This window comes from Oxyura jamaicensis, chromosome 4 (assembly GCF_011077185.1).
Source record: "Oxyura jamaicensis isolate SHBP4307 breed ruddy duck chromosome 4, BPBGC_Ojam_1.0, whole genome shotgun sequence".
In the NCBI taxonomy this organism is placed as follows: domain Eukaryota; kingdom Metazoa; phylum Chordata; class Aves; order Anseriformes; family Anatidae; genus Oxyura; species Oxyura jamaicensis.
In genome coordinates, this window is record NC_048896.1 from 17,762,798 (window position 1) to 17,776,813 (window position 14,016).

The following is a 14,016-nucleotide window of genomic DNA, read 5'->3' on the forward strand; positions in this document are numbered from 1 at the left end:
GACTTGTAACGGGCATGTGGCGTGCGATACCTCCAGCGTTACTTTATTTCGTCTTCCTCATCTTCAAAAGCTGGTCACGGGGGGCTATAGGCTTAAGTACGAAAAGACAGCAGGAGACAGGAAGGACCAAAAAGCCCCAGGAGATAGGAGAAGGGGGGGTGGGAAGAAACAAAGGCGCAAAAGATGCTCTGAATATGGAAATGTAGAAACCAGCCCAATGGGCAGAATGACTTTTAAAGCCTAATGAGTTCGGAGTCTGATGGAGAGAGAAGTAAACACTTGAACTATTGGTTCCCAAATAAGCCATTGGTCTTTAAACTTGCATATACCGATATTATTTGGCATTGAGGATACGTGAGTGCAACTGCTTCCTGTAAGGAGCTACGTAAAAAGGAGCTGCTGTGGCTTCTGTGTCAGTGCCGCTCTTCTCATCACCTTTTCCTTGAGCAGTGCCAACAGTGGACGTTGCTGCTGGATTTCTCTAGTGTTCATTGAATAAATTCTGGTTTGGGCCGCTTATTTCTATTACTGCTATCCGTTCTCCCATCTCGAACTGTATGAGGCTGGTGCTGGTCCGAGGGGCGCTATGTGCTTAGGGCCCTGTTAAGAAACATCGTACAGTGAGCAATTCTTGTGGTAGTGCTTCATAAGAGCCAGAATCAACTAGGCCGAGTGCTAAGCTATCCTGTCTGCTCTCATGTGTGGTGCTGTGCTGCACAGATAAGCACACTTGTCTGGAAGGAGCTCAGGGATGCGTCCCCTGAAGCCGCAGTGCTCCCTCTGGACCTGTCTGGGGGGCGGACTTGTAGGCACCTTGCATGGAAAGGGTGTGTAAAGCAGTGCCCCTTTGGGGGGAGAAGGGGACAAAATTCATTGTCTAGTGACCTACATTGTTAAAATGGAGATAACTTTTCTGTTTGTTTCTGAGGTTCCATGTGTTCAGCCTGCTGGTCTGGACTTGGATAGGATTAGCAGAAGTTCACAAGACAGAAGGCTAACGCTACTAGTCAGAGGTAAATATGAAGGAGCCAGGATCGTGGTGTGGGCGATCACAGAAAGTACTGTGATAACACCCTGCTGAGGAGCCTTGGCATCACAGTCGCTGTGTTTTAAAGAGGATGTAAACCCTTGTCTCATTCGGATAGTTCTTTTTTATTTCCGTAACTTCTGTTATTTAGGGCTCACTGACTTGTTCTGCTCAGCATTCAGAGGAAGATGAAAGATTCTTTCACTGCTATTCCTTGTCTTCCACAGTCTTCCAGAGGAATTAGGAATTTTCAGTTTTATTTCTTCCTGATTTTTTTTCTCCTGATGTCTACTCTGAAGTCATGTTCTCCTCCCTTTTTTTTGTGTGGGTGAAGGCTTTGTGCCACTGTTCTTCATCATTGCAAAGACTATTTGAAATTGGAAATGACTAATGGTTTCCCTGTTGCATGCATGATTCTGACAAGAAATAGTAAACACAAGGGCTGTGTTAACACTGTTGCTAAGATCGGCAGCCAAGGTGCTGGAATAACCTTGTGATGTTGCATTGGCTAATACTTGGGTCATATTTGGAAAGCTGTCTACATAGCTGTATGGGCTAGAACTGTTTCTAAGGTTTGATTTTTAAAAACAGAGCAGAAAAACCCACTGTGCTGTATTGAGAGCTCAGGCTCCGAACCATATGCTTTCTAAGGGCAAGGAAGTTTCTCTTCTCTTGCCTATACTTTCTGTCCTAACTGCGTAAGATCTGTGTTGGATCCTAAGTTAAGTTTCATCCTAATGTTTTGGAAATACAAATGGTCTTATTGGCTGAAGGACAGCCTTAAGGCATTGATGTTCGAGAGATACCCAGTTCTAGGTGACTTAATTTAACTTGATGATTTAGCAACTATCCAGTTGTATAAACTTGATGTTTGCTAATGGAGTTGTAAAACTGCTTGATGGATCTGCGAGTTGGTGGTGGTAGAAAGCTGCAGCTGGAACATTGTTGAAGCAGTGTAATTTGAAGCAGTATGAGATGATTAACTGGTATATCCTTCTGGTTAGCGTGTGCGTGCTTGGCTGTATGTTTGTGCAAACACCATGACAAATCAGTCCCTCGTACAAACTCGGATTTATGCACAGTCCGGTTTGTCATTATGGAAATTTGGGAAAGAAACATTCCATTTAGAGGAAAATTCACACGTCTTACCCTAAAAACAGATGTATAGACTTGAAGATGCATCAGTAACCCTAGGCAACACAGCCAACAATCGGATGGGTGACGTGCACGGAAGGTGCCATCCCCAGGAATTTCCAGGAGCCCTGTGGCCCCGAGCTGCTGCAGCATAAGCAAGCGGTTTTTGGCACCCTTACAGTGCTGAAGAGTATCCCTGTCTTGAATACAATGATTTTTAAATTTGTTTTCTGAAAATGCAGTTATATGGTGCTGCAAATAATTATGTTTAGTTTCAAATACACTTTCAGGCTCTAGGACAGAGGTGCATAAACCTGGCTTTGTTCTGAGCCATTCTTCTCTGCCTGCACAGAACCTAACTTTTGCTGCTGGTTTTGTTTCTCTCTGGAACTGCAAATCTTCAAATCTTTTTTTAGCAGTAGTACTAAATAAGCCTGCATAATCAACTTGTGTGATTTCTTAGTAGTTCTGGATTTTGTTACATATAAATATTTATTTTAGCAAAGTGAACAGAGAACTTAAAAACATGTCAGAGAAACTTGATTCATTTCATGAAGTTGGTAGATTGTCTTACGAGAGCTGAAGGGAAAAGGTGCAAAAGACTTACTCTGTCACTATGTAGTAGTGTGTGATGGAGAGTTGTCCATTTGGACATACCTAAATGTTCTCCATGCCTCCCCACCCTGTAAGTTGTTACTTGTACCTTTTCTTTTCTGGACTGCTGCCCATATTGCCTCAATTTGTATAATGGTAGCATACAAAACTACAGCACTGTTCGTTCAGCTGAATGAACAGACATATCACCTGATTGTATGTGAATTTCTATCAATCTTTTTCTATTTTTAATTTAAGTTGGTAAAATCATTTCAGTTTTAATAAATTGAATGCAACTTTAATTATGGTCTTGTAGGTTCACTTTAGAAAATGACCTGCCATTAAGCACTCCTCTTTATTCTTAACCCTGATTATGCTGTTGTTTAAACTAGATTTTCTTAAAATAGTAGCTGCTTGCTGACCCTCCTTAAGATTAGCTGCTTAGATAAGCAGAACTTGCTAACAAATTCACACCTAGCAGTTCAAGTTTTGATTGCAAGGCTGATCTCTCTGGGGTATGTGATGATTTCAGGAAAACCACCAAATCTGTGAAATCCATTATATGGGTAAAGAAATCTCAAAATGATTTTCTGAAGCACAGTAGTGTAAAGAGATGCTCATTTGATCATTCAGTGCTGACAATGACTGAAAGAATATGCTGTGCTCTCAGAAGTACTTTAACTTTTTCAGTAATTCTGTAGGTTTTTAACGTAGAAATTTGCATCTGTCATCTGAAGCTGGTATGTGGTGATGTTTGTCTTTGGATCATTGTGTTTTGGCAATAATGATCCTTCTTCATTGACTGACTGTGATGGGAGGCTAATGCAGCATGGTCTGTTTTTAAGAATCTCAGTGTATTTCCCCAGGAGGAAGAAGCATGTTAGCACAGACTAAATTACCTCCTGTTAGGGGAAATGTTTTTTTTCAGACGTGTCCCAGTCTTTTGGAATTTTGCTAGAGGAAAGGATTATTCTGGTAAAGTGTGTGTGTGTCTATAACTGGGCACAGGCAGAATAATGGATTTCAGACACTTTACTCAGCAGCTAATTCTTTTTTTCTATTGTGTAAAAGTAGTCAAGCAAGTAGTGTTTTGTTGTTTTTTTATCTTATGTCAAAATACGTATTAAGTAGCCCTGTAGTGGAAAAACTAGCTTGTAGTTTGCATCTAGGCTAACTGGGCCAAAGGAGAAACTATAGATGTCTTTAAGGTGAGTTAATTCTGGGCAAAAAAAGGGACAAAAGTTACCCTTTGAGGGGCTTTTATGTTGGTGTTCAGAATAGAAAAGCTATCCATGGACTTGTTCAATTTTTCACTTTAGAGCCTACTTTGAGCTTCTAGTTCAAAGTGCTGAGGAAACTGGCTTCTATTCTTGATTCAGAAAGAGCTTAGCTCTGAAGGAAGCCTTGAACAGTACCTTGAACCTCACTGAAGCTACTAAATTGTATTGTTTTAAGCAATAAGATGGTTTCTGAACTTTAGAATATGGATAATGTTACTCATATCTCTGTTCATTTCTGTAATACCACTACATAGAGATAAATGGACAGAAGCTTTCAAGATGAAAGTGCTTTTTCTTGTATGTTTTGGTTTTGATCCTGGAGGTTTGTAAGGACAGTCATCTGTCCCACAATTTAAAAGAGTTTCATGCATGAATTGTCCCTTTGTTATTTTAGGTTGCATCGTACAGAATCAAAAAATGAGCCTGCAGTAAACATCAGGAGGACATTTGGTCTAGTCTCTTGTTACAGGGCAGAATCAAATACATTTACAGTATTCCTGACAGTGGTCTGTTTGTGAAGGCCTTTAAGATATGGTGATGGTGTCGTTTATGCATCTTTCTAGGCAGTCAATCCCAGAAATTGTGTTTCTTAGCATTACTATTTTTAAAGTTAATACCTACCTTGAATTTTTCCTGCCATAGTTGAATCCTTTCACTTCTGGAACTATCTAAGGAGGATATAGGGAACAGATTGTTTTCATTGCCTTTGCAAAAAGCCTTTTTCGTATTTGATAGCTCTTAGATGTCTATTTGGACTCTTCTTCCTTAGACTAAACCCCAGTCTTTTCCATTTCTTTTCCTAGCTCACAGCTAGCAGATCTCTGGTGGCTCTTCTGGATGCTTCTCTTAGTCAACACCTTTCTTGGAGTGTTATTCCAATACCTTGTCCTTTCTGATGCTTGGGCCTTGTCAGTGCTTTTGTTTGTGTTGGTGCAGCCTCACCGTAAACTACTAGAGAGCCTCCGAAGGAGGGCTACAGAGATGGTGAAGGGTCTGGAGGGGAAGATGTGTGAGGAGCGGCTGAGGTCCTGCGGGTTGTTCAGCCCCGAGCAGAGCAGGCCGAGGGGAGGCCTCATGGTGGCCTGCAGCTCCCTGACAGGGAGCGGAGGGGCAGGCGCTGAGCTCTGCTCTCTGGGGACAGTGACAGGACCCGAGGGGACGGCATGGAGCTGGGACAGGGGAGGGTCAGGCTGGGTGTGAGGGAAACGTTCTGTACCCAGAGGTGGTTGGGCACCGGGACAGGCTGCTCAGGGACGTGGTCACAGCCCTGAGCTGGCAGAGCTCAAGGAGCATTTGGACAATGCTCTGACACAGGGCCTGATTTCTGTGTGGAGCCAGGGGTTGGACTCGATGATCCTTGTGGGTCCCTTCCAACCCAGGATATTCTGTGATTCCGTGATCGCCCATTTGACCTCCTATACAGGCCCAATGTTCAATGTTAGAAGTGCTCTGAGTTCACTTGTTACTACGTTGTCTATTCCTATTGTTAAATTATTCCTGAGTGTAAAACTTCACTTGTTAAATTATGTTCTGTAGCGTTGCCTTCTTTCTCTTGCCATACAGGTCTTCAGTCTGACAAGATCTTAATTTTTGCAGTGTGTTTCCTTGTGGTGCAAGTTTATTAAGCACATTCTTTCCCATCACTCAGATGCTTGATGAAAACATTGACTAAGACATGAGCAATACCAAATGCAGAATATGTTCCTGTAGAGCACAGCTTGGTAAAGAGCTCCGTTTTGATGGTGAACTCCACTGGTGCATGGTTTTGACCCTGTTCTGTAGATGAGTCATCTGGACCATGTTTTGCTATCTTACTTAAAAGACAGTGTCAAAAAGCCTTACTAAAATCAAAATACGTTTTAATTCTCCCTTTAAGGCAAGGCCTGTTAGAGAAGGCAAGTTTGTTTTGGCATGAAATGGATAACAGCCAAACTTGACAAGTGTCTTTTCTTGTTTTGTAGGATTTTTTCTTTCAGTATTTTTCTAGGAAACAGAGCTCATTATACTGAAATAAACAAAAGCATCCTAAAATTCACACAGCCAAAAAGGGAGTATCACTTTTTTGTCTTCTCTGGGTTTTAAATTTTCTCTTGCTGTGTCCTGGTGTCTCATCCCTTCATGACACATTCTCGAAGACAACTATTTTAGTTCAGTTACTGTGAAGTTAAAGCTTAGCTGTATTTAGCTGGTCTGAGGTATTTAAAAACAATCTAATTTGCTTGAACGGTGTCTTTTCCTATTCTAGCCAACCTTTTTTTTTTTTTCTTGGCTGGTATTAACTGCATTGGTCCGACAATTGTAGGTGATGTGGGTTGTGGTGATTTTGTTTGTTCTTTGCCATTCTCTCTTCTTCGCCTTTGAAGGTTCCTGAACTCTTGTCTTTTCATGGTCACTCTCACTTCAGATTTTTTTTTTCCAAGTGGAAAAGAGATAGTGAGGAAACTATTGAAATGAAATCTAGGTCTTCTCAATTTCTTTTCCACACCCTCTGAGTTTAAAAACAACAAAAGAACAGGAGGGACAGGAGCCACCAACATGCTGCAAGAGCTTCCTTGACTTTCTTGTGTCTTACCAGATTTCTTCCAGCATAGATCTGGTAAGCCAAAATGTCCTTGGAGCACATTGTGTACTTTTATGATTCTGTTCCAACAAGGCTCCCACCAGGTTTTTGTTGTCACTGTCTAGCTCCATAATATCATCCATCAAGTTTTCCCTTTCATCACAAACTAGGTACTTTCAACATATCTACCCTCCCCGCACCATGAAGCATATGTGCAGATGCCCTTGATAAAGCTATCAGTGTGCATGCACCCACCTCCTTCATTATTAAGCTATATTCTCTTATATTGAGTAATGTGAATTAGTTCACTGAATTGTGGCATGTGGAAATGCCACAGCCTGGAGAATAACAAAGCTTAGATTGCATCGGTGAGTAGGGAGACTGCTTTGTGTGATTCTTAAGAAGGCATCGGTTGTGCAAGGGATCTCAGCTGACTGTTCTGATGATAGACTGTCTTTTTCTAGTTTGAAACATTATTACATGACTGTTCAGCATTCTTGTCAGTTTTAGTGTGATTCTGAATAAGACAAAGAGTTTTAACTTAAAAAAAAATGTCTAGAATTCAGGAATTGTTCACTTTTTCACTTTTGTGAAACAAAGGAAACCACTGCCTTTGCAACTTGCTTGTGTAGAGTACTTCCTGGGAGTGCTGTGCTTGGAGATGCTTGGAGCTGATTAGAAGCACTCTGGTCCCACAAAGGGATCACTATTCTGAGTTCTTAAGCGTCTGATCCTACAGCCTTGGATGACAAGTATTACTAGACCTGTAAAGATTTTATTCCCTTCCTTGTTACAAAAGTTGATAGGTTAAATAGGTCCTTTGAGTTTTCTACTACTTGAGAATCTTCAAGTGAAATAAAGATAAGCCCTCACTCTTCTTTCATAAAGGCAGAGAAATATTTTTGATCTGTTACCTCTCCTTTCCCCCCTTTTTCCTTCCTTTCCCCCCGCCTTCTTTTTCTGCCGATCCATAACAAAGAGGAGAAACTCTTCATACCGCTTCTAATGGTACAAGAAAAGACCCATGCGTTCATGCTTTTTGCCTCTTCCACCTTCCAAATTAAAGAATCCCTTTCCTTTTCTACTAAAACTACTGGTAAATAAAAGTCAGCTTGTATCCAGTGCTGCTTTATATTAAAATAATGTATTTTTAACATTGCTAACTACACAGTGCCAGCATGCTGACTCTGACTGTGAGAGCTGATTACTAAAATAGCTCGCACACTTTTACTTTCAGTTGAAGTATTTTCAGTAACATATAGCAAGTAGGTCACTAATTTTTTTTAGGGGATTTTTATTGTGAAATATTAACTAGAAATATTCTTAGGGCACTGGGTAAGCATGGTACATAAGAATACTTTGCTTTCTTTTGATATTCATATAGGTTTAAACCTTCTAATCTTCATGTAGAGAACCATACAAGTTGTAACAGATCAATGCTCAACTGAAGTACGGGGCTGTCCCAGTTTCTTCATTAATGAAAAAGGTGTAAAAGTAGCTGAAGTGACACATGGGGCAGGGCTCTGGGTGACCCATGCTCTTGTGCTTCAGCCACACATTTTCTGGCTAGCCTCTCAGGTCAGTGTTTAGGATAAGTAGGATATTGGATACGTGCGTATGTTTTAGTCCATCAAGGAGATGACATCTCTTTGTTACTACACTTGTGTATGGCCCTTCTGATGACTGCAATTTTATATTTTTTTTTTTTAAAAAAAAGGCAGCTTTAAGATTTTATGGTGTTGCAACTATCTCTTTAATTCAGCTTCCCAATTGAAAGTAGGGGAAAAACAATATACCATCAGCTGGTATAGCAGCCCACAGCAAATAATTGAAACAGTTGTCTGCTTTGCAAGATCTATTTAGATTAGAGCTGGGCAAGACTTTTCAATAAATAGTAAATTAAGCAATGGCTGGATGGAAAGTTCTATCATCTCCAGGTCACTTGTGATTTTGCTGACACCAGTAAGCAGCTTTAGATGGAAATATTTTTTCAGTGTCTACACCCCTAAACACAAAATAAAGAGCCTTATGGAAGAGGAACAATTAACATATTTACAGAATTTTAGAGTCTAGGTTTGGTCTCTTCTGCCTCTGTACGCTCTGAAGACTCTTTCATCAGTTTTCAGCTACTGGGTGTTCAGGGTGCTTTGCCTGACTTCTGTTGTTAGCTCTGGCAGGAGGGTATGTCAGAGGTAGCTGGCTTTGCGGTGAGAAGCTGGGTAATCCATCAGACAAGGACGTCTCCAAGTCTCTTGGTTCAAGAGGGCTCACTCCCAAGCCCAGAGCTGTTTTGCTTTTTAATAAGATGCTTCACCCTGAATTGAGTAAGAGAATGACATGAAGCTGATTGTTAGAGCCCTCGCAGGCAACTGCATCTGTTTTAATGAATGTTCCAAAAAAACACAACCAAAAAATTCATGAGGGAGGGAGGGATCCTGAGCCAGAAAGGCGAGAGCGTTCCACCCTGATGTACTCTAGCATTCATGTGGGATATGTGGGCTCCAACTTCTTTAGGCAAAAAGACGACCCAGATCTCCAGCATGTGATGCATATCCTACGTGGCTAGATGAAAGGGACTCCTGAGCATCACGTCTGCCTCCTCTTCTGCTTTTACTGAAGTTTTTCACTTCTGTTGTTTTTGTTTCAGGTGCCTGGAGGTGCAGATTTTCATTTCAGGTCTAACAAGATGTTGCTCATTTTAAAAAAAAATAAAAAAAAAAAAAAAAAAGAGGAAAATAAGTGTTTTGTTTTTTTCAAGTTGAAAAGTTACATATTTACTCAGCTGTTCTTGATGTCGATATCTGGAGTTTGGCACTGTACTGCAAACCTGAGATCTGAGGCTGTTAAATGGCAAGTTTATTTGTGGATTTTTACTGGCTTTAAAGCACAAGAAGAGCACTGGAGGCTTAAGGAAAAGAGGCAAACAGCTGAAACCAAGGATGCCAATAAAAGCAGAAGAACGCTACTAAAGAGAAATACATTCTTTGCATAGTTTGTCTGTTTCTATGAGCAGGTTTTCTGTTGTCTTTGTTTAGTGTAAGAACAGAAATGCTTTGTAAGGTTGTGAATGACAGACTTGGAAATACATTAGGCTGTGAGAGTAGATCCTAAAATGTAGCAGTCAGTGTTTCTAGTTCAGAGATGGAAGCACTAATGTGGGTAAAAGACCCTCCCTCCCCTGTAGTACAGTTTTGGACAGTGATCTTCAAGATGGTGAATTGAAACTGGAAAAAGGTGTAGGGAGCTGTGATGGTCAGAAGGGGAAGAACCCGCTTAAGGGGAAACTGAATGAACACGACCTGTTTAGCTCAGCACAGTGAAGGCCGATAGATTCTTTCTGTAAATACTTCGGGGAATAATAACCAGGAAGGGAATTGAACTCCTTAAGCTAAAGGACAAGGCTAGTACAAGAATAGCTAGGTATGAGCTGACAGGGAATACGTTTTAGCAGGAATTTGGAGTATTTTCAGAGGTCTTGAACTTCAGTGAGGTTTCAAGGCAAACTTCTAATTTTTCATTTTGGGTTTTTTTGTCCCATTATTTCTAGAGCTCTTTAAGATAAAGAGTATAGATAATTTATGAACAAAATTATATAATTATTCCTTATGATAGCAGGAGCCCTGAAGGTCTCTTTTGGCCTTATTTCGTGGACTTTAAGAGTTAGAATCCTCTTGGGTCACTGACTTCTCTGAACCTTTGGTCCATATTATGCTTTGAAGATGTCGTTGAAGGTAATTAGGAAAAGTAGTTCTGTTCAGTAGGCTTAAATCTTACATGCAGACATGCTGACACCTGTAGCAGCTCCTGGGGAACAGGGAAGCATGACTGGGGGAAGCAGCAACTGAAATATTGGAAAAATATCTCAAGTCAGATTTTTGTGGTGTTGAGCATGTGCAGCTAGCTACCAGTGATGGTTCGTTTAGCCAATGGATAGAGGTTTAAGTTTAGTATGATTTGTATGTTCATGTTACTAGTAGTGGTACAAATAAACAGCTGTGTAACCTTTACTTTTTCTTTCTGTATTGGTTGACAAGAACCTTCAAAGCACATGCAAATGTTTCAACAATCTATTTGACGTTCTTTTGGTGGTCTCAGCACATTTTCTGATATTGCGTCTTTTTACAGTAGCAGTACTGAGGCCATCCTGGAAGGAATTCCATTTTGACAAGAAGGTACATGCATGTATGTTTCTCTGAATTATAGCACTCTGCAAAGTATATTACAAGTAATAAATCTCATAATCCAAAGATAAAGGTCAAGAGAATAATCGTGAGGTCCGATTTGAATCCTACTTAGGCTTGCTTCTCTGAAGTGGGGAAAAGGCATGTTCAATACCACTGCAATCTACTAATTTTGTTGGTACCATTTGGGTGAACTGAGATACATTTCTTGAAAACGTTAGTCAAGTGCTGCTCGATGATCTGAGTGGAGAAGTCATAGTGTTACTTTCTATGTTACACTAAACAGCTAAACAGGAGGTAAGAGTTCCTCCAGGCTTTATGCTCTTTTTTTTTTTTTATCAGAGAATCATAGAGCACTCCAAGTTGGAAGGGGCCCACAAGGGTCATCAAGTCCTGTGTTTTTTTTTTGTTTCATTCTCAAAAAAAAAAAAAGCCACAAGAAATAAAAGTAAATCCAAAAGATACGCCTTAAGCTTCCCCTTCCCTTCATTGTCCTTGAAAGAAGGGAACTTGCCCAGTTTAATCAAATAAAGGAGGAAGTTGCTCTACCAGCAGGCGATAATGTGTTTGGGAAAGTTGTGAAAGGAGCGGATGCTGCTGCATTGGTGCTGTAGAGACTGAGAGTTTGTGTGTGTTCTCCCTGCCGTGTGATGAAGACCTTGTGCCACACCAGAGAAAGCGAATGGGATGGAGGGAGAAAAGGGAGTATGCGCTGTGAAATGAAGCGGGAGTCCAACAACACACATCCACGTGTGTATGCCTCCAGTACAGTTACATCTGTCTAGGTCTCACTGTCCACTGGTTAACACAGTTGTGCAGTGACTGAGCTTCTCAGATACTAAAGCTCTTGGCCTTGGTGTAACGTAAGAAACTTAGCATGGCTGGAAAAGGAGGTTCTCTGTTTCACAAACTACAGAGAAAGAAACTTTGTTGTTGTTTTTTACTGGCCATTGAAAAGTAGTCAGACGACATAATTAGCAAAGGCTGATTTACGGTTAAGTGTTGTTAATCTTGCTCGTTATTTGCCACTGATAGTAGTAACAGATAAAGATTATTTTTCTTTTTTTTCTTTTTTTGGATGTAGTCAACTTGTCTTTTTTTTAAAATCTGTGCTTCTGGATCTGCTCCCCTCGTTGAAGGCACACATGATAATTACATTTGCTTTGTAATCTCCTCAGATGCTAGCCTGAGGTTAGATTACCTCATGTTAGACGTCTTGATGCTCATAGCAATGACTGCGGACTGTACGGTGAGGACACTGTGGAGAGCAAAAAGCTATAAAGAGAAACAAGGGATACTCAGCATGGTGGCTTGTACATGCACAAAATGCTGGCGAGCAGTGCCTCATCAGGTAGGTTTGGAGAGAGTCAAGCATCCTTAGGTGTCTGAGATGGTTGCAGGTGTTCTAAACGTCACTGACACACCTCGCTTCTGTCAGCCTTTGTGCAGCATGGCTCTGGCCTTCATACCATGAGTGATGCACAGGTATGCCTGAATAGCCTTCTCACAACAACTAAAACCAGATTTAAGGGGAAGGAGCTGAAGGCAGGTGTTTGTTCTGCAGAAACGTGACCCTACTTGTGATCAAGAGTACTGTGTCAAAAAATAAGAAGTCATTTCAGTATTCTTAAGCCTGCTAGTAAGAGAAAGTGCAGGTGTGTTTGTGTAAATCACTTTGATTTGTCTACTTTCTGGAAAACATACAGAGAGAGATTTTGTGTACATGTATGTTCATATGCTTTTCTTCTCTATACACCCCTGTTTATCTCCGGATTACAAATCTTCTTAGAGCTGAGAGGGCTGCTTATCCAGGAGCTGTGTGCAGTTCCTTGAGAAGTTCATGTTTGTGTAGCTTTCTGGTGTTTGTGTATTGATCAGTGGTACAGAAGTATAATGAAAACTTTGGTCCCAGAAAGTTGACTGATTCCTTTTTCACTTTCTGGATTAATACAAAGCTGTTTGTTAACAGAAATATTTATTTGCAATGGTCACACTTATATTATGGTGATGTATACAGCTTACGAGGGCTTTTGCTCCACTCCTGTTTGTTTATGAGATTCTTAAATGCTGACTGTAGGTGACTTGGGATTCATGGAAAGAATATCCTTTGTTCAGGTAGCCCTTTAAGTTTGGAGAGTGTTCCTAAACTTGTGTGTCTTCCAAGGATTTCTGGTAGTTTCTTGTCCGCAGTGTTAAAGACAAAAGTGTGTTCAGGTGGAGGGCTGGTTAATGTGTCACAGGTATTCTTCTCTTCTGTTAAAGGTTCTTTATTTATAGATGTCTAAGGAGAGGCTTTTCCTATTCTCAAGAGAAGGCTAACTGGTAACGTGTATCGTGTCTGCTACCAAGCAGAATTTTGTTCTGGCTATTAAGTATTCTACTAGTCTTACTTCCTGCTACTTCATGTGAGTAACATCTCTATATCAGCCAAAAGAATGGCAAACTACATTTCTGAATACTGTGTCCCCCTCACATACAGTTACTTTAGACGTTTGGCTTCCCCTTGCTCAAAAAGGAAGAGCACAGTTGCTGAAATTCCACACTGACTGTCAATATTGCTTCTGTGATCATGTCTTTTTTTTCTTCTCTTCCCTAAAACAGCCCACTGTTTGTAACGTGGAAGATTGGTCGAGATAAACGATTGCGTGGATGCATAGGTACTTTTTCCGCCATGAACCTGCATTCAGGACTCAGGGAGTACACACTTACTAGGTAAGATTTTGTTTCCTGCAGCCTTGACTTAAGTATTTAAATACTCTACTGGGGAGTTGATAGGTGTGTTTTGGTTTGTTTGTTGGTTTGGTTTTTTCGGCTGTGTCACTGTACTGATCAATGAAAACTTCTATCTCCCTTTGATGCTAAACATCATTGCCTGGTTATTTGACTACTGATGCCACGGGATTATGGTTTCATTTAAACCATAACTTGATCCTTTGCATTATTTTTACTGGTTTAGAAAACTACTCTCCAGTAGCTTATTGTAACTGACTGTTGTAGTATTTTTTTCCCAGTGCTCAGACAAATTTTAAGCTTAATAGTTAATGTGAGGGCAGAAGACCACAAAGTCAGATTTTGGGATTATCCTATTCACGCTTCTAAAACAGCAGGTATTCTCACCTCTTCTCCATCAGGTGCTTCCAATCAGCTGCAGTTAATTTAATGCTACAAATTTCCATTACATGTTACTCTTCAGATACATCCCAGCCCCTGAGTGGGAAGCTTCTGGATGAGGGAGGTAAG

General features: G+C 40.7%; 2 protein-coding genes across 2 annotated transcripts in view; one reads left to right on the top strand and one right to left on the bottom strand.

Moving 5' to 3' along the window:
• AMMECR1 (AMMECR nuclear protein 1) overlaps positions 1-14,016 on the top strand; it is a 106,569-nt gene that overhangs the window by 48,379 nt on the left and 44,174 nt on the right. Inside the window, exon 4 of the mRNA XM_035323710.1 lies at positions 13,378-13,488. Coding sequence (XP_035179601.1) covers positions 13,378-13,488 — 111 coding nt within the window. The remainder of the gene's footprint in view (positions 1-13,377; positions 13,489-14,016) is intronic.
• Positions 1-14,016, bottom strand: part of TMEM164 (transmembrane protein 164) — a 110,376-nt gene that overhangs the window by 3,572 nt on the left and 92,788 nt on the right. The gene's annotated exons all lie outside the window — the stretch shown is intronic.